This window comes from Hippocampus bargibanti, linkage group LG07 (assembly GCF_051943395.1).
Source record: "Hippocampus bargibanti isolate YZ-2025 linkage group LG07, ASM5194339v1, whole genome shotgun sequence".
Classification (NCBI taxonomy): domain Eukaryota; kingdom Metazoa; phylum Chordata; class Actinopteri; order Syngnathiformes; family Syngnathidae; genus Hippocampus; species Hippocampus bargibanti.
The window spans coordinates 18,635,075-18,654,944 of record NC_142740.1 but is presented as its reverse complement, the minus strand read 5'-3'; the positions used below and the strand labels follow the sequence as shown (position 1 = coordinate 18,654,944).

Below are 19,870 nucleotides of genomic sequence, written 5' to 3'. Positions count from 1 at the left end.
GGTTGATTAGTGGTGGCAGTTGAAAACAACATCCCAACTGATACGACAGTTAAGGAACTCCCTCCCTCCACCATGTGCTCTAAACTACAAGATGCACAGAAGTTCTGAAATGAAATTCTTCAGTTAACGTTGATTCTTGATTTTGTTTTTTCTCCGTTTTTTTTCTACTTAAAAATAATAATAATTGCAACCACTTTATTTAGAAAACCACCATCAATTCAATTGGTGCATGGCTCTTCAGTCGGGATTTGCCCGACTGAGCCCATGCCTTAATACCTGATGTGACGTGACAATTAGAAAAAAAAAACATCAATAAATACTACACAAAGAGACAATTGAACAGCATGCAACTGTTCCAAGTACACCATCTTGAGCAGTTCACAATCAATATTCATCTAATCACATGACAAAAAACATCGAAATAAGATACATCATGCGCTCTGTATTGATCGAAATACTGTAGATGTGTTTTGCTATGAAGACATTTGAGATCTAATTGCTGAAACTGATTGAAGAAACTGTCCCATTGATTTTAAGGGCCTGAGCGCGTTAGATTGATTTGGCAACATACATAGGCTGAAATTTGATGGGGCATGAAATATAACATCTCAAAATACTGTACAGTATTTACTGTATGCAGCCAAGATACAAAATCAATACACCGTTGTAATTAATTTCATGCATGGAAAAAAAGTGATGAAAAGGTTCCTAGTTTGTGTTGTAAAGGGTGGTTAAAATCGAAAAATAAGTATTGGTCAGTGTGCGTAGCCTTGATAAAAACTTCTGTTTATAGCGCTCTGTCCTCTTTTATAATTACTTTACAATCCAAAAAGGCTAGTTGGTTCTCTTTAATGTCCTCACGAGTAAATTTAATGTTGATGTCTACAGAGTGGAGGTGATCTGTGAAGGGTTGAATTTCTTGTTTTTTTAATTATGACAAAAGTATCGTCCACATATCTAAACCAGTTTCAAGGTTTTGTCCCCGGGAAGGATGTGAGGGCCTGTTTTTCCATCTCTTCCATGTACAGATTAGCCACTATGGGTGAAACTGGTGAGCCCAAAGCACAACCATGAATTTGTTTGTAAAATTACTCCCCAAATTGAAAATACGTAGTATTAGGGAAGCCTTTAAAACACAAACTAGGAGTTATCAGAACCCTCCAGCATAGGGCTAAACTAATACCAACAAGCATCGAAGGTAGAGAAAAGGAGTCAAAACATATTGGGAGAGCACTCACTAACTGTGGGTCCCCTCAGTGGTCATTTAACAAATGTCAGAAAGAAAGACTAGGGAATGAAACCAAAAATTCTGAAGATACAAAAAGGAGAGGAGTAGCAGTACCTTACATAGCAGGAGTTTCTGAAAAACTACAAAGAGTCCTTTGACAACACAAAATTCCTACTTATTTCAAACCGATAAACACTTTAAGGCAAAAATTAGTACATCCAAAAGATAGGCTGCCAAATGAAAAACAAAGTAATGTAGTTTACTTAATACGTTGTAAGAATGAAAATTGTAAAGAGCAGTACATTGGGGAGACTAAACAAATTCTCAAAAAAAATACTTTATCAACATCGCAGGGATAATACGAGTGGGCCTCAATCGGCAGTACATATGCACCTAAAAGCTAGCAACCACTCATTTGACGACAATAGGATTAGTAATACTAATGAGGTGATACCGGTAGAAGTGGGGCGATCAGGCCAGTCATTAGTCAGACAATAGGAACAATCAGTGGAGCTGCAGGGAGTAGTCCTCTGCTCCCCCCAACTTGAGAGCAGGGACCTATCATAGCAGAGTCCGGCATCGCCATGTCTGGACAGTAGGGATATATATATACATCAGTAGGGAGATATATATATATATATATATATATATATATATATATATATATATGATGAAAAGCAATCTGAGCTTAAGGCAAGGAAGGCAGACAATGTCAGGATGTCAGAGTCTGCATCATGAAAAATGGAAACATGAAGCAGGAGATTAGGAAGTAGAAAAAGTGTGGGAGAGAGAGAGATGGAGGAGGCGCGGAAAGGATGGTGGTGTTGGAGGGTGAAATGGGGGAGGTGGGCTCATTGAAATTAATGATGGAGAAAATCCCCCAATTAGAGCGTTTTCCTGTGTTGCAGGATGAGTTCAGCGCGGGGTCCTTTGACAGCCCTGGGGATTAGTACCCAGGCCGAACCAAACCGGGCCGGGCCAGGCCTGAACGGGCACCAACTTGCCGGACAACTTGGCACCGTTCAGTTGGGGTCCGCTCAGGGCCGTGGTCCCAGCCAGTGGCCGAGGTAGGCATGCGTTGAGCCACAGCTTGTGGCACAAAGAAAAAGCATGGGAAAAGAGCAACGGCAACAACACTACAGTAAAAAAAGTTATTGCATCCAAATGAACCCATACACACTCTTTGGGCCAAATCTGACCAAGCTGCTAAAATGCATGAAAACATAAACAAGTTTTTGAAAACACTGATTTTGTAACAGAGTCAAAATTGTCCCATGGCTACTAAAACGGATTTCTGATTTTCCGATGGTTAAACGTTACATGCCCTAAAAGTCTTTTTGTTTTCATAAGACGGCGGTAACAGTGTTCAGGTGCTCAAAGATTTCCATGGATAGATAGATAGATGGATGGATGGATGGATGGATGGATGGATGGATGGATGGATGGATGGATGGATGGATGGATGGATGGTAACACGAGTCAAAAATTGACACCCTGTCACAAGGTCATATTTTTTGCTGATTACATGTGCTTACAATACTTAATAAAACAACAACAATAATAATAATAATAATAATAATAATAATAATAATAATAATAATAATAATAATAATAATAATACATTTAATGAACATGCAGCTCAATGGAGAATCTAAATTACTTTTCAAGGGAGCAGGGGTCTCACAAAGACACTTTGCATTGACTCATAAGTCACATAGAAGTCAGTTCTTTGCTATGCAAAGTTTTTGTTTGCTTCAGATCAAAATTGTCAACTCAATGTCACCCTGGAACTTGTCAGTTTACCATATTGATCCCAATTTCACTGTCTCCGGTCTAAATGTACACTTGATGGCAAATAGACCCAAAGCCTGTTGTCTACAGTGTAAATAGGACAGCCACTAACTAATCCCCGTGATGCACAACAGTCTTTGTGTCCATCAAGAACAACAGAGTCCCTAATGACTAATTGATTAATTGTGTGGTCCATTATTTCACTCCGGTGCCTGAGTAGATCTGAAAGGGCTGCGGCTGGAGTTAACAGTCTTATTGGGAAGACGCGTTCGTCGCTCAGGATAATAAGGGAAAATAGCGGAATTAATTGGGTTTAATTAAGAGAGCTTTTCAATGGGACACAGCTTTTTCGCATGACATAATTAGAGGTCACTTTGGGGTGCAGGGGGGTGATGATGAGGGCAGTTGGAAGGGGTAGATTTTCTAGTTGGCGCCAGTGTTGCTTGGGTGTGTCTGTGAGTTAGACACACATTGGAGGAGGGGCATCATTCACACTTGTAGAACTGTGTGCATTTTCTATAAGTATAAAATATACAGCATAGTTCACTGGGTCCCTTTGTGCAGTTTTTATCACTTTATCTTGCCACCACACAAGGCACAGTCACTATAGTTTATGCTTGTGAATCAGAGTTTGGTACTTAGGTCATTCAAGAATTGGAGGACATTTTATGGCCCAGGCATTACATTTTAAATATTGCACACGCAAATTACTCAAATATGCAGTTTACGACTACACTTACCAGTCCTGAGACCAAAAAATATCTCTATAATAAACATATTAGTATTGCAGAGTGTTGAATTCAAGCTCCGGCCTTTGTGTGTGGAGTTTGCACGTTCTCACCGTGCCTACATGGGTTTTCTTTGGGTACTGTTCTCCAATTTCCTCCCACATTCCACGAGAGACTTCCGTCTCGGTGGCTGTCACGTGACTGTTTAACCAATTCAACATAAGTACTTGTGATGTTGGACTCAATTTCTTCAAACTAGACTAGAGCCATGCACTCACATGAACAGACACTTACACACGCACGCGAACACACGTTACGTGGCCATATACAGAAACGCGTGTATTAAAATTGTCCATCTTGTTTATAGAAATGATTATTTTGTTCATCTGTTATTTTGTGTGGCTGCCTTTCCAGCAGCTCATGTATTTCGTTTTTCTACTTTCATTCCTTTCATCACTTTGCTGCTGTGAAATGTAAATTTCTCCACTGTGAGACTAATAAAGGCATATCCAATCCAATCCAATCCAATCCAATCCAATCCAATCCAATCTGCTTCATAATTACATTTTGTTTTTAGAATATGTTTCTTGTTTATGCACACGCGGATTTTGAGTCACTAAATTGATGTTTGTTGTACATATATTGGATTGGATTTGCCTTCATTAGTCTCGCAGTGGAGAAATTTAAATTTTACAGCAGCAAAGTGATGAAAGGAATGAAAGTAGAAAAACAAAATACATGAACTGCTGGAAAGGCAGCAACTCTTGCGGCGCCGTCTTGAAGTCAAAAGATCAAAAAAACTAAATAACAAATAATATGACAACAGACACAGAGTCATTCATTCTTCAGCACTTTATGTACCCTCTTTGTTACATGAAGCAGTTCTAGATGAAAGAGGAGGATCAAAGCGTCTTTCCACCAGTGGATCAGGGACATCATGGTGGAATGTGCACGTCGACTACAAGCTAAATGTGCCAAGTGTATTATTCTAAGTGCAAAGTTGTTGCAGTACTATATTATCATCAAACATAAATCCAGCAGCTCGTCTCACGATTACAGTACTGTACAGTAAATCATAATGCATGATGAGTTGGAAAACGTATATCATCACGTAGAAGTGAAAACCCCATCATGGCAACAGAGTTGGGTTACAACGCCGCCTTTGTGTAAATAAGAGACATGACATGCTTAGCAACTGCATTAACCAATGTGACAAAATGTTGACTGAACAAATAGAAAATGCTTTACCTTCATTTTCAATTTTTTTGTGTCGTTGGTCGTATTGCTGCCTTTGTCTTATCTGTTGACTATTAATAGTAGCTTTTGGTGGTCGCGCGACTCGATTGAGCTGCTCAGTACTGCACAATCTGAACGACTTGGTCAATACTCGCTTTTGTGAAAAATCTATACTGTGTTCATCATGACGCACATGACAATAACTTGTTAAAGATTATTTGATGTCAATTCCCTTCTAGGGTAAATACAAGCGACAACGTGGAACTTTCTGTAATAGGAGTGAACGCTCCCGGAAGTGATGCAGCCCTGTTTACGTCACGTGATGCTCCCCCATCATGCAATTTTGCATAGCACGCCTCACTTGTTGACATGTACAGTAGAAGACTGTGTATCTCCCGTATCTAGATTTTCCGGGGTAATATTTGTTGTTTGGTTGCTGAATGACTCGGCGTTCTCACAAGCCTTAGAATGGCTACACTATTCGCTCATCGCGCCACGTTAACTAAGGTTAGCCTGCTAAATTTTACGACAGTTACGCATGTTCCATAACGAGCTACTGTAGTGTAGATGCAAATAAGCATCTAAAAATGGGCGTTGCCCACGTCATTGCTAAGGTTAAATGTATTGATTGTTTTCATCGCAGATCACAGCTAGTTATATCACCCCACAGGTGGCCCGTTTGCTGTGGTAAATATGTAAATAAATTGAAAACGCTTCGCGGTGTAACAATGCGAATTAAAGCCGCAGTTACGTTTAAAATAAATACGGCTCGGTACAATACAATAAAATACAGTACGATACAATAAGAAAGGAAACATGCAATCAAAAGAACCACAATTTTCTCTCGTAAAGTAGAACACAATAATACAGTGACATTATAATGGCATTTGTTGTTGCCTGCGCTACTTTTGAAGAGAGAGCTGCTTTTTTGTTATTAGTTTTATAAATATACAACTAAACTCAACCATGATGTTTGCCATTGAGTAATCTACCACCTATTTGCTTTTAACCATTTTCTTTTGAACCAATGTTAAGGAAAATTTGTTGCGGGTTTTCTCAGACCTCTTAAAATGATGGAGGGTTGCATTAGAAGCCCAAGATTGAGGTTTGACACCTGTATTTCAACCATTACAATACTGTACGAGTTAAAAGTTACAATAAAATTCAGAAAAGCGGCATAAACAGACAAAGGGGAATTCTGAGTCATCTTCTAAAATCACCTCAAAATTATTGATCAATGTCTTGCAATTTAAAATTCTACACTATATGTAATACTCCAACGATAACAGATATATTTGATCACGTTTGATTAATTTTGAAAATCAATGTAATCACGTTAAATTTTTATTAGTCTAATTGTTGTTTAGTTTATGTTTTTCAAATGCTGTTAAGTTCTATATTTTTCATGTACAGGTATGTATTTAATATCATATCATTTAGTAATTGAATCACATTACCGGTATGTACTAATATAATTTTCCTAGTTGTCACTTGAATGGATCCACAATATGAATATCGCCTTCTGCGTCAGATCAACCAGCAAAATGACAACAGAAGCCCTACTGTGAGTTTCATTTAGTTTTCTTTTACTGTTAATTCTGTGGCATTGAATGCACTTTTCACACATTTCCTTTGCATATGTATTTGTAATGTTTGCAGAACCCAACATCTTCTGCTGCTTCCCCAATAATATCTCCCAGTAAGCTCGGAGACAGGTTTATTCCCACTAGAGTGGGTGCCAACTGGGATATCAACTTCCACAGGCTCAGTGTACGTACTCTCTCTTGGGATTACATATTTATTACACTGTAGCTCCGAGGCATTAACAATTGATATTGATGATGATGATGATGATGATGATATCAACCTGTAGAGTTGGGAAGAAGCACTGAAGCTCAGTTTGGACTCACTCACTACTAAATGATCATATTGCCCTATATAGTGAGTTTGCCGTTATGAAGTGTTGTTTCATGTGGAGTGCGTACAGGGTGTCCCTAAACAGTGACCTCAATGCACCTTGAAGAGTATATGTCTAATCATGTATTTTGCCGATGCAGAAAAAAATGCATTTCATTTTATGGGCGACTGCAGTTTTAAAAAGTGATGAATGTCTCTCTGGTTTTCAAATAGGAAAATGAGAAATCAGCAAATCAAAAAAAGAAAGCCAAAGAACCAGCTACTGATATTGTTAAAGGTGAATATGATTTTCATTCTCTCTTCCAAGCCTCCATTTTAAATTACATTGCAACCTCCAAGGTCAAATACAATCCATTCCAATATGTCTGACGTTGTGATTTGTTTCCATTTGTAATTATTTCTCCCACATGAAATAATGAACATCGACATGCTCAGTATCAAACTGTCACGGTGACAACTGCACGCCATAAACTTAAAGATGGTGAACCGATTCACAAATAGACTAAACATAGCTCACTTTTTAACAATATTGTTGTGATTATACCTGTTTTTAATATTTTAGCTAACATACAGTAGCTGTCTGTTGATTTGTGTTCATATTACATTCTAATTGTGTGCGCCTTCTGCAGATGGTTTGACGTACACTGCTCTGCTGAAAAATGAGCTCTTGGGCGCAGGAATAGAGAGGATCCAGGACCCTCAGACGGAAGACAGTCATTTGATGCTCTTGACACCTGAAAAGCGGCGACTCTTCACTGTATGAAAAAAAACAAAACCAAATAAATTAGAATACTTGAGTAACCATACCTGGTGGGAACACAAATGCACAACAAGAGAAGCTATGAGTTTTTCTCCTGTCATTTCTTTGCAGTACACACTTGAGCTCAAAAGTGGATCACCAGCCAGCAACACGAACGTCTCTCCATACTCATTGTCACCTGTCAGCAGCAAAAGGTCAAAACCTTTATTTTGTACTGTCTTATTTGTTGAAAATGTAACATTTTAAATTGTTACCTGAGGGTTTCAACATTTCCGGCTCTATTTGCAGTCAGGAACTGCTGCGATCACCTCGAAAGCCAACCCGAAAGATTCCCAAGATCCCCTTCAAAGTCTTGGATGCACCGGAGCTGCAGGATGACTTTTATCTCAATTTGGTGGACTGGTCATCTCTTAATGTGCTCAGTGTCGGCCTGGGGACTTGCGTTTACTTGTGGAGTGCCTGTACCAGTCAGGTACACCTGCCTCTCAATGAACACTAATAGATGCTTGACAATGTTCAATTCAAACAAACATTTGATCATCTGGATCATCAATTTCCAGAAAGATACATAGTACTGCAGGTATAAATGTAAAATTTTGTGCTGTCAGTCATTTTAATTGACAATTTGACTTTGGACCAGAGCACCTGTACCACGACTCTCATTATGCTGAAAACCTAAAGTAGCTCATTTACAGATTGTGTCCAGTAATTAATCCGTCTGTAACTTTTTTTGCAATTGCGCTGGTTCTCTTAGTGACTGTTTCAAATGTTTTCTCATCATTGAAATTGTTTTTTTCGTTAGGTAACGCGGTTGTGTGATTTATCCGTGGAAGGGGACTCGGTCACATCAGTTGGATGGTCTGAGAGGGTGAGTGTGTATGTCTACTCAGCCAGATGCCTGCAGGAAAGTTGTTGAGTTAGGTCTGCTTTTCTGAAAGGATTTTTCATATGTTTAGGGCAACCTGGTAGCGGTGGGGACTCAGAAGGGCTACGTTCAGATCTGGGATGCTGGCGGGGGAAAGAAACTCTCCACCCTGGAAGGACATTCAGCCAGAGTCGGTCAGAAAACTTGCAGTCAAATGAAATGATAAGCTGGGTTTTGATTTCAAGTCCATATGCCCAATTCCAATGACTGACTATTTTTACTGTATTTACATGAGCCTTCAAGTAACAGACAGTATTGACATGGCTGTTTTCACACTGACAGAACACATAAAGCAACCTGGATGCGCAGACACTAAGTCTCAGTAACATGAAAGAAACCAATCGTATCTAATGATATTTTACAGTTTGTACCATTTGGCTTGAGTTGACTCTCCCTCTATTGACTCTTCCCACTGTTAGGAATTATTTTACTTAGTTAATTAACCATTTATAGTCTGTCTTGAAATACTTTCACTGGAATATAGCATTTATAGCTTTCATCAACAATTATGATGGCGATGTCAAGAGACTTGTGTTCTATCTTAAGCGATCATGACTCAATAGATAGTTGTTAAGATGTTTCAATCACCGACTTTGTATCTGTGCTCAGGAGCGCTGGCATGGAATGCCGACCAACTCTCCTCAGGTAGCCGCGATCGCATGATTCTTCAGAGAGACATTCGAACTCCTCCACTTCAGTCGGAGCGACGGCTTCAGGGCCACAGGCAGGAGGTGTGCGGCTTGAAGTGGAGCACCGACAATCAGCTGCTTGCTTCTGGCGGTAATGACAACAAGGTGTGTGGTCACAGTTCATAGGTTGTATATGCTCCTGCAGTTTGGACAAATTATGGTTTATTTGTAGTGTACACATTTTGTTATCAAGTATAGCAATCATTTTATTCATCTGCTTGATAATTGTCTTTCTCGAATGGGATAGGTTTTGTTGGTAGGTCGTGCAATATGATTTGTAACTCATCAATCACCTGTTTTTTTGTTTTAATTCCATCTTGCCAGCCATCATTTTGACTGACTAAAATGAAATACAAGGATACTTACAGCTAGCTGAATTTAGCAAAAATTACAAGATCGATTTCTACTAAGGGGTGACGGATGAGCCAAGGATGAAGCTGTTACATTATTTGACACTTAAAGTTCACATGTATGATCACTGTTGCATTGCCACAAGAAAACATCATGGGGTGCATAGTCTCAATCTCTGTCATATATTTCTTTCATTGAAAGCATTTTGGCTTCATTTCAGTTGCTGGTTTGGAATCACTCCTCGCTGAGCCCTGTGCAAGCTTATACAAATCATCTGGCTGCAGTGAAGGCCATCGCCTGGTCACCACACCAGCACGGCCTGCTGGCCTCTGGAGGCGGCACGGCCGACCGCTGCATTCGCTTCTGGAATACGCTGACATCGCAGCCTCTGCAGTGTGTGGACACAGGCTCACAGGTCTGCAACCTGGCTTGGTCCAAGCACACAAATGAACTAGTAAGTGACTTTGCATGTTCTCCCCATGCCTGCGTGGGCACAGGAAGAACACTCCCAATTTCCCCTCACATTCCAAAAACTTTCACCGCGGGTTAATTGATCACTCTAAATTGTCCCTCAGTCTAATTGTGAATGGTGGCTGTTTGTCGGTGTGTGCCCTGTGATTGACTCTTAACCAATTCAACATTGACTTTGCCTACTGCCTGAAGACGGCTTGGATAGACTACAACACGCCCTCGAGAGCTTAAGCAGCTCGGATACTGGATAGATGGATACTGTTGATGAACGGGAACTAGTTTGTGAAATATATAATCTGTAAATTCAGGAGTAGGCTGTTCAGTTAGTCACTCAATGGAGGTCTGTAAACATAATGGGAGCGAGTGCAAGAGGAGTAATGTGTTGCGTTGTTTTCACGCTACAAAGTGGTTGTGAGTTGTGGCAACACAACAAACCTTTGGCAAACACTTCAGGGTTAACTGTCACATAGAATGCAAGGCATTTATGATGAGGCGGAGTCGCGGCCTTAAGAAGAGAACAAAGTGTCTTTCCTTCATTGCTGCGGGAATTATCCAGGTCCAGAATACAAATGGACAAAATGTGATCCTAAGAGGCACTAAGCACTATTGCAATGAAATAAGTAACTAAATGAATATCTAATATGCTGTCATCATAGCAACAGGAGGTCAATTTAGCTTTCGAAGTGTATCACTGATACAATCTCACACACTAAGCACTTTTTGGCACTTGATGCATGCAATACTGTATGTCTATGCAATGCTCGGATAGTTTATCATTGTGTCATAGTGAATGGTGTGTTATTTTTTGGAATAGTCAACACATGGCCATTTCTTGTAATGATTCAGAGTTATGTCTGTGATTTAATAGTTTTGATGTTCTCCAGTATAAATAAAGCCAATATATTACAATGGAGCATTGGAACTCATAATAATTTCAATGTTGGAGTTGAAAGTGCATTTGCATGTATAAATCCTTTTTATTTATTTTATTTTTGTGTATTTTCCCCCACAGGTGAGTACTCACGGATACTCTCAGAACCAGATCCTGGTGTGGAAATATCCATCACTCACTCAAGTGGCTAAACTCACAGGGCACTCCTACCGTGTCCTCTACCTAGTGAGCGCTTTTTTTCTGTTCTTTGACTTTTGATGGCATCCACATCATCACTTGATGTATTATCAAAGTTTACTGATATTTTTTTTTCCCCCACATCAGGCTATGTCCCCAGACGGCGAATCGATTGTAACGGGAGCTGGAGATGAGACACTTCGCTTTTGGAATGTATTCAGTAAAACAAGATCCACAAAGGTCGGTTAAGCTCTTGTAACATAGATAATATGTCATATCTGCCAGATCATTCGCTTATTTGTTGTTCCCTTTCTTTCAGGAATCTGTGTCGGTACTTAATCTGTTTACCAGGATTCGGTGACACGGGACAACAACAAAATACAATTATCACTACGGCAAGTATGCAGGTTAACACATTATTCATGCACAATAGGTTTTCTGGGAGTAGTTCAACAGAAGACCGTGTAGCATAATGAAAGGCTTTGGATTTTAGTTTCAAATGTATAAGGGTGTTGTGTTGTTGTGTACTTGAATAATGAAAAAACATGTCACCGTTGTAATCCAAGACGGGAACTTTTGATTTTGTCAACACACATTTGCTTTATTTAATGCACTTGAAATATGATATTGTTAGACATCATTACTTACGTTGGGTTCGGCAATTTGAGCATTGTTTTTTACCATGATCCTGAAGTCTGGGTTCAGTTTATCTAATGCTGTGCATTTCCACCATTACGACATAGTTCATTATTTGTAGTAAATTAATAAAATATATTTAATTTTAAGTATCTGGCATACCACATACTGCTGCACGTCGAATTTATTCCTCATAGCATGTACTTTCTTTGTCTCATAGGGGTTTTTAGGGCTTAATGTTAAAGGAGTGCAATCAAAACGTGAATTGTACAACAATTCTTAAGTTTTGCAATGTTGCTAGTTTTTTAATTACATTATACATAACATGCGGTTGGCATATGTCGCCCCATGTGAATTAATGTACTTATTACTTTCACAATTTCATATAGAGTACTACTACACATAACTGTACCTTTGTGGAAGCGACTCGTACTTTGAAAAAAAATCAATTTCAAATAGTTCTGCTTGTGTTACGTAAAATATTTTTACATAAATATATTATTATTTTTTTTCACCTTACTCGAAACATAAAATACGTATAATACGCTATGAACGTAAAATGTGATTCGCTTTTTGTTACATAGAATTGTATTGTTAAATAAAGTTTTAAGAGAAGCAAAAAAAAAAGCATGGGCGGGGCTTTGCCATGTGACCACTTGTTCCCATAAGTAGCAGCGATATTGAACGGGCGGGAAGTTCGAAGTTCATCAAATTCCTAGAAAAAAACATAATTAAATAAATAACCCTCTGTCTCGTGTATATTGTGTTTACCACAAAGAAGTACGTAAGTACGAACATAAAGTCAATCACTTCATTCCAACCAGAAACTACGAATCGTAATTTACGACGGTCGGTAATTTAGCTTAATTTTCCAGCCAGCTCGATCGAATTTCCTTGCGATGTCAAGCACGATGGCGGACAAACATCTTGTTCAGCATTGGAAACGTTGGGCGACGGGGGAGTTCAATTTTCCCGCAGAGAGTCTCCCGACGGACTCCTACTTGAAAACGTCAGTATCCGTATTGATGTTGTTGATCGCATATTGCCACAGCATATTTGAACACAGCACCGCTTACCGCTTATGATGCTTTCCAGACTTTGTGCTGGGAGAGGAAGGACCATTTGGAAGTATATCATCAATCACGTTTTTCAACAAAGGTTAGTCTTTCAAATGTCAAGTTCACTTTCTAACTGCTTTTGCTGTTATTTTTTATGAAATATTAGATCGGAGTTTGAAACCACGGTAAATGTTTGGAAACATGGTTTCTTACCATTCAATTTGGTTCCAGATCAGTGTTAAGAGTGTGTCTTGACTTGGATGAAAGTGGTGTTCAGGCTCTTCCGACCTTGCTCTTTTCCACCATTCCACCCTGCTACAATTCATGATTTAGCATGACATGGTTCCTATATTAATGTGATATGTGAAGTGTTGCATGCATGTAACATATCATGTGGTGTGGGTTATGGCAGCAATACTCTTCCATAGTTTAGAACTGATGCCTTTCATATTTTATTTTTTCTAGAACTGTGAAGCTAAGGCGAGGCAATCTTCAATGGTATCCTTTTGTCTCTGAATACAGTAATTGCTTCACAGTGTCCCTTTTAAATCGAAGTGACTTGTTTGTTTCCTGTGAGACAACTTTGGACTGTTTTTCAATAACTCATGAAAATCCCTGGAAATGCCCACTTCACTCAGTTGTGTATTTTGGCGCACTTCACTTGCAAACCTGCAAATCACAGAAAAACTTATGCTGTGACTGTAAAGTGACCTTGAGAATTTTGAAAGGCGCTTATAAATGAAATTTATCATTATTATTATTTAAACTTTAGTGCCTTGGTCAAACCCACTTTGGCAATAGCCAGGAAGCACGCTAGCCTCTCTCCAATGTCTAATTGTCCTTTATTTTTGTTGCAATGGGACTGAAACTCAGTTTCTGGTGAAGTAACCACACAGTCAAAGGAGCTATGCTTTGTTGTTTTATTATTGAGTCATGGTTACTTTTTCTGTATTTATTTTCAGTTTACCAATTTCTGCCAAAAGAAATATTAATTTATACATACAGTATATTACTGTTGTGTTTATGCTATTTAGTTTTATTTTTTGACAACCTCAAAAGGTACCAAGTGCTTCAGGACAATGAGGTAGGCACAATAAGTTTTGTTGTCATCTCGGGAGCATCCCAGATGTTCATTGTCATGTTGTTTTATGGACACAGGCGAAACAGCGTGAGGGACAGAGTGTGGCTTCTAAAAAGAGTGAGCTTCAGACCAAGATTGAGCAGCTCAGAAATGAAATTGGTCATCTAGATTCTGAGATGAGAGCAACAGAGGAACAGCTGGCCACACGAGGTCATTACATTTCAAGCTGCAACACCACCAAACTATTTGGATGGGAGAAGCTTAACCTTCCCATTCTGGATCCCCCCTGCCCTCTTCTTCCATAGAACGGTCCATCAGTTCTACCTGGGCTCAGGTAGAAGACTGCCAATACAGGAATTTCCTTCTCCAGGCCTTCAAGCAGAGCTGTGTGTCAGGTCGCAAGGTGCTGTCAAGTGAAATTCAGGAGGTCAATGGCTACTGTCAGGGTCTGAAGCAGATGGCCAGGTAAGGCAGAAACAGTCTCCACAAAAGTATCACCATGTGCACTCACATGTGATCCACTTATTTTTTAAGGATTAACTTTCAATATTCTCCATTCCAGGAAAGCAGAGGTTGAGGTGCTGTTTGAGAATCAGCTTTCAAGCAATTGTGATGTTGACACACTGCTCTTCAAATCTCCAATGGAAGCACAAGTCCTGGTCAGAACCTCTTAACCATACATTATTAGTACCACTTTTATTTAGCTATTTCTCGCAGACAAATCCAAAATAACACTGAACACCGTTCGCTAAATGGTTAAATGTAATGGAAATGATGTTTCCAAAAAAATCTACCTTATAAAGATAGTGCTGACAAAGGTATACATTGAACGGTGTTTACTCCAGTAGTTTTAGTTTGGAGAATGCAGTCTTATCAGGGGCTGTTGCACCCAATGTGCCTGGGAGTATTTTAGTTCAGATTTTTTTCTCAAAGAATTCCGGCTCAACACTGAAATTTAGTTCCTCCTTTAAGACCCAAGCTCACCACAAAATTGACATGGAATGAACATTCACCTAGGATTAAAAATACAAAATACATCAAGAACTACAAACATAAAACACCCCTTTAGCTAGAAATGACATGCCTTGTTCACTGATCAATAAAATATTTTCCTGTATGTTGCTGATCCACAAAAAATGGACATGTGACCCACTTAGGGTCCTGACCTGTTTGTGAAACTTACATTGGATAAATAAATGAATAACAATCAGTGTTTTAATGTGTTTGATTTAAGTGTTTTTATCCCATTTAATGGAGTCTGTATTTGTACTTCAGCTTGGCAATATATCAACTAATGACACCATGTTTCTCATTTAGTGTCAAGTGAGAAAGCTGTGTAACGACAGAGTCCATTTTTATCAGTCTTTACAAGAGAGTGAATTAAAAAAGGCAGACTGTGGACGGTAGGAGCCCCATATATCTCATTTCAAAAAAAGGTATTTTCCACTGATATTCTTGACTGGATTCTTTAATTTTTTATCTCGTTGCAGTATCACTGCTCGGCAAAGGTCTGCTGTCTTTCAGTACTGGTTAAGTGCTGTGGTGGTTGGTATTTTCAAACTATACATCAACATGAATTAACATGTATTAACATGAAACAACCAAATTATTGCTTTTTTATGTATGCAGAAACTAATGGATGTTTACCCACCCAAACACATCCTCGCTGCATTGCAACATTTGGCTTCTGAAGAGCAGAAGGCATTAGAGGCAAAAGTTTCCTCTCTGGATGTCACTCGGGATGTAAAAGCTCTTGGGTAGGCAAAGAAATAAGTTCACGTTAATGTATTTGGGTTTATTTGAAAGCGTTTTCTGGTGTGGGTTATTATTTTCTCTTTTTATGATAGGTTCCATGATGAAAGCCATCTTATCCTCGACATATCGGCAGAAGAGGATGACGATTTGCCACCTGAGGCCCTCTTACAGGTTGTTCCTATAAACATGATTCATAACAACTTTATAGAACTTTGAAAAACTTTTATTTGGCATCTATAGAGCGATGGATTTTGCCATTTTTTCTTTTTGATATTATTTTGCAGCGGCCGAGTGGATTAATTGCATTTCTATTAATTTCAATAGGCAAAGATATGTGCATTAAAAGTGTTAGAAATGAAATCCATGGTCAAAAAACGACAAACTCTAATGTCCAGGCACAACCGTCCTCATATTTGCGATGCATTGAGTAAGCAATATTTATATGATTGCAGGCTGCGAGGCAAAACGTAAAGGAGCGCTATGATGAATTATCCAACACTCACTCCAGAGTACAGCAACTCCACATTCAGCTCTCGGCTTGCAGACAACAGGCTGAACAGAAGGTGTCGAGCCTTGTCGATGACCGCACGGATGACACATTGGCACTGTAAGTCCACTGCATAGAATTATATCAAGTTGGAGATTTTAATCAAATGAATGTTATTTTTATTTCCTCTTTATTGTTTGTAGGTCAGTTTTGAATTTGGAGCTTCAGTGTGTCATGAAGGCGGCAGCCAGGGATCATATTCGAGAGTGGTGCATCCAGGTGGACCAGGATGCCAGAGGCCAACAGGAGGCGACGCGAAAACTTCGCAGCCAATGGCAGACCATTGTGGACTTAAGACAACAAGTGGTAAGGCTCGATCGACAATATTGAGATTCACCCTTTTGGATAACATTCATCTCATGTTGCTGCATCTGGTCAGGTCCAAAGACAGGAACAGATTACAAGCCTGATTAAAGAAAATTCGTCAACTAAGACTGACTTGATCCAGATGCATGAGGAGGTATCTTCTTCTTTGATACCATACTTTTTTATTTTTTTTAAAATGGACAAATCATCAATGATCACTCTCCCGTTCCTCATTTTAGCTACGGGACTTTCTGAAGAGCAAGGTGTTGCCCCAGTGCAAATATGTCACTGGTGCGGCCAATGATATAAGGAACTCCATCTCGAAGGAAGTTAAACAGATGGGGACCATTTCGCTTCAAACTATGGATCGGAGAACTGTTGATGGGTAAAATCTCATTGTTTGGCATTTGACGACATTTACTTGACATCATCGACCGTGAACACCGTGTATGTCTATGACACTGATAATTGTGTTCGATACAGTGTGTGTGTGAGAATTGCACAATTTCTCATCCTCAAGTATGTTTGTCACAAAAATATCATCAGGAGTGACTCCATATTAGCAGTGTAAGCTTAATGATCATGCTTGTCCTTGACAGGGTGTATAACTACCATTCCCTCTCACATTGTCACAGATAGGATGTTTAAAATCTTCGGGTAACCTAACATACCTCTTTTGGCAAGTGTGAGAAAAGCGTCGCCACTCCACACACAAAACCCCAAACGGAGATCACAAATGTCAGAAATGCTCAGAAATGTGAGGCTCGTGTGCTTACCCTTTTAGCACTGAGGTAGTCACTCAAGTCACGCATCAGTTGGAATTCAAAATCTTCATTTAGAAGCAAACTTCAGACTTGCTGATGAAGTGGTGACAACTTCTGAATCCAACACAATTGAACTCTTTGCATTTTTACCGCTTCAGAATCCAGAGAATTCCGTCATCGTGGCTGTCCATCCATCGCTTGCAGTCGCCGACCTTCAGCAGCCTGTGTCAGAACATGGCATTCCCTTTCTACAGGGTGAGTGCATAACACTTCATCCATCTGCTGTGACCACCTTTTTGTTCTATGCAGCATAGCTGTTCTGTAGTTTGGATTCATGAGTCAGCGGTTAAGAGTCTGGCTCGAAAATCAAAACTTGTGGTTTTGTGCTTTGATTGTTCTGTTCAGACAAGGACACCCCCTCATCACTATTCAGTGTGCTGATTTACCGGTAACAATGTTTCTGTAATTCCATGTCATTGTTTTGAATCAAGGCTCCCGAAGAGTTGTGTGCCCAGGCATACTGTGACCAGCTTGAGTGGCGTTTTCTCCGTCAGTTACTACAACTTCACTCTGCCACCCTGCGGAAGACTGAGGAGGAGGCAGCTCAGCTGCTTGCATCTGATCACAACGGTAATTAAAATGAAGCATTGAGCTTTCTTAGGACGCACACAATGTACACAATTTGTTCAAAATATACTTTTTAATTGCATTGTAATAATTTGTTTTCCTCTTGTATTTTGAAGACTTGCTGTCCAGAGTCAAAGAGGAAGATAAAAAACTGTTGAAGTCTTTGGTGCCAAGGGCCAAAATTCTGACCCAAAAATGTGCAGATGGTCTTTCTTATGGAGAGAAGGCTCAAATGGCCATCTGTGACTGGTGAGACACATTGCTAGACGTTGCCTGAATACTCTGGACAGTTTAGGTTCAGCCATTACATCTGTCAACTACATACAACAAGGCTCCCCATCATCAGAATCAGAATCATTGAGTTGAAACTGTGAGCTGCTTTTTAGTACTGATGGATTCTGAACGTCTTGGGCTACTCATGTGGTTCTTGTGGGCTGCTTACATTTTGGTGACCCTTCTTCAACAACATTGCATATCCAGCATCCCTATTGTAACACAGTTGCTTTGTATTGTCTGAAATTGTTTCACAGTTTAGCGAAGGACTATACAGTGGACTGAAGAAAAAAATATGTTTCATGAGTCCATATTTAAAAACATTCCGACTGCTTTATTATTTTAGGCTCTAATTTGATGCAAAATGAAGCAATGTTTGATTGGAGATGAAAATGAATGCATGAACCACAATCATATTAACCATTCACATTGTCGTTTGTTGTCACATTACGTGTTTGCTGGATTTCATGAACGTCTTTGTTTGTTTCATTGTGTGGGTTCACACCCGTAGGTGGGATCAACCAGCACAGCATGTCCTCCCTGATGTCCACAAGAGAGGATTGACTTTTCAACAGTGGCAAGAGAGGTGGAATCTAGCCAAAGCCTAGATTAGCTCTGTCTAAGCGATGGCCCGAGGGCCACTTGCAGCCCGATATTAATTTTTCAGCGTCCTGCGGTGCATCCTAAAAATGATATTCGATCTTGCTCACAAGGCTAGTTTTTAAATTAAAAAAAAGATAGGAAATTTGAAACGTGAGAAGAAAGGACAGTGTTCAGCTTTTGTAGATAGACAAGTGACAATTTACTATAAACATTAGAGAACTTCTCTGCAAAGCACAGTTTCAAACAGAGATTACATTTTAGAAGCAAACATTGTTTCTTCCTCTGTGCTCTGTGTCCTGGTCTGGTTTAGGAACATTATCCATCCATTTTCAACACCACTTATCCTGAACACATTCACTTGAGGTGTTGGAGCCGAGTTCAGCTGACTGATATGTGCACCTACACACCCACTGTCATTGAGTGTGATCTGATCTCCCCCTGCCTGCTCACAAGTTAAACCAGTGTACCACAACACCATCGGAGAGGCTCATGTACATTAATGATCCACAAGTTACTCTTTAAGATGGTGAGCTGACCCCAGTTTTAGTCTTGAATGTGAGGATGTGTTCTGTTCCTGTTTGGTGCGGGGGAATTTAATGTAATATGATGCTTGGCCAAAGTCATCCACATTTTTAAAAAAATCCTATACTCTACCTTAGCACCTAAAACCGAAAGCTATTATGTTGCAATTTTTCAAAATATCTAGAATATCTAAACAATATGTAATGTCTTGTTTAATTGATTTATGTTTATTGTATATATTAAATTCAAAGAACCTCTCAATGGGCCCCGGCCTTGTGTTTTTCTGTTTCCTTTCAAATAAAGGGAAGTTTGAAGTCTGATAGCATTGTTAAGTTGCCGACAGAGTTGTTTTAAAAAATGCACAAGTGGTCGTAATTCTAACATCAGATATGTCTCATCGTTGGTTGCTCTGTCTCTATTATTTATTTTGTGCTAATAAATATAGGTTGATCATTTGCCCTTGTCTTTCTTGAAATGCCATGCTTTTCTGACGAACGTTTGCACCCTGTATTATTTACGCATACTATACGATG

The 19,870-nt window shown here is 39.4% G+C and overlaps 2 protein-coding genes across 4 annotated transcripts; both read left to right on the top strand.

The window, feature by feature from the left end:
• Window positions 1–5,327: 5,327 nt before the first annotated feature.
• Window positions 5,328–12,959, top strand: LOC148895686 (fizzy-related protein homolog). 3 transcript variants are annotated; one of them, XM_089001051.1, is made up of 15 exons: window positions 5,328–5,490; window positions 6,468–6,547; window positions 6,643–6,753; window positions 7,114–7,177; window positions 7,530–7,657; window positions 7,772–7,854; window positions 7,949–8,132; window positions 8,463–8,528; window positions 8,617–8,719; window positions 9,195–9,379; window positions 9,846–10,079; window positions 11,109–11,213; window positions 11,313–11,405; window positions 11,485–11,560; window positions 12,897–12,959. In XM_089001051.1, the coding sequence occupies exons 2-14, from the start codon at window positions 6,479–6,481 to the stop codon at window positions 11,524–11,526; spliced, it is 1,467 nt and encodes a 488-aa protein (XP_088857177.1). In that variant the 5' UTR covers window positions 5,328–5,490; window positions 6,468–6,478; the 3' UTR covers window positions 11,527–11,560; window positions 12,897–12,959. The 3 variants fall into 3 exon arrangements, with proteins under 3 accessions (XP_088857177.1, XP_088857175.1, XP_088857178.1); XM_089001052.1 differs by lacking the exon at window positions 12,897–12,959 and having other exon boundaries at window positions 5,329–5,398; XM_089001049.1 differs by lacking the exon at window positions 12,897–12,959 and having other exon boundaries at window positions 5,328–6,547.
• Window positions 11,511–19,792, top strand: haus5 (HAUS augmin-like complex, subunit 5). Its single transcript, XM_089001048.1, has 20 exons — window positions 11,511–11,572; window positions 12,677–12,810; window positions 12,897–12,959; window positions 13,325–13,357; window positions 13,919–13,943; window positions 14,018–14,150; window positions 14,246–14,405; window positions 14,503–14,599; window positions 15,258–15,343; window positions 15,431–15,485; window positions 15,570–15,697; window positions 15,788–15,866; window positions 16,148–16,302; window positions 16,386–16,548; window positions 16,622–16,702; window positions 16,788–16,933; window positions 17,471–17,567; window positions 17,804–17,942; window positions 18,056–18,188; window positions 18,724–19,792. Exons 1-20 carry the CDS (start codon window positions 11,567–11,569, stop codon window positions 18,818–18,820), a joined length of 2,010 nt encoding a protein of 669 aa, XP_088857174.1. The 5' UTR covers window positions 11,511–11,566; the 3' UTR covers window positions 18,821–19,792.
• Window positions 19,793–19,870: the final 78 nt, after the last annotated feature.

What these genes read in the sequence shown, in the direction of transcription:
- LOC148895686 (XM_089001051.1), top strand. Translation starts at nt 6,479, where the DNA reads ATGGATCCACAATATGAATATCGCCTTCTGCGTCAGATCAACCAGCAA. An exon ending in TCACCTGTCAGCAGCAAAAG is followed by an intron (nt 7,855 to 7,948) that starts GTCAAAACCTTT and finishes CTCTATTTGCAG; the next exon opens with TCAGGAACTGCTGCGATCAC. An exon ending in CCTACCGTGTCCTCTACCTA is followed by an intron (nt 11,214 to 11,312) that starts GTGAGCGCTTTT and finishes CCCCCACATCAG; the next exon opens with GCTATGTCCCCAGACGGCGA.
- haus5 (XM_089001048.1), top strand. An exon ending in TGGACTTAAGACAACAAGTG is followed by an intron (nt 16,549 to 16,621) that starts GTAAGGCTCGAT and finishes GCATCTGGTCAG; the next exon opens with GTCCAAAGACAGGAACAGAT. An exon ending in CAAATGGCCATCTGTGACTG is followed by an intron (nt 18,189 to 18,723) that starts GTGAGACACATT and finishes TCACACCCGTAG; the next exon opens with GTGGGATCAACCAGCACAGC.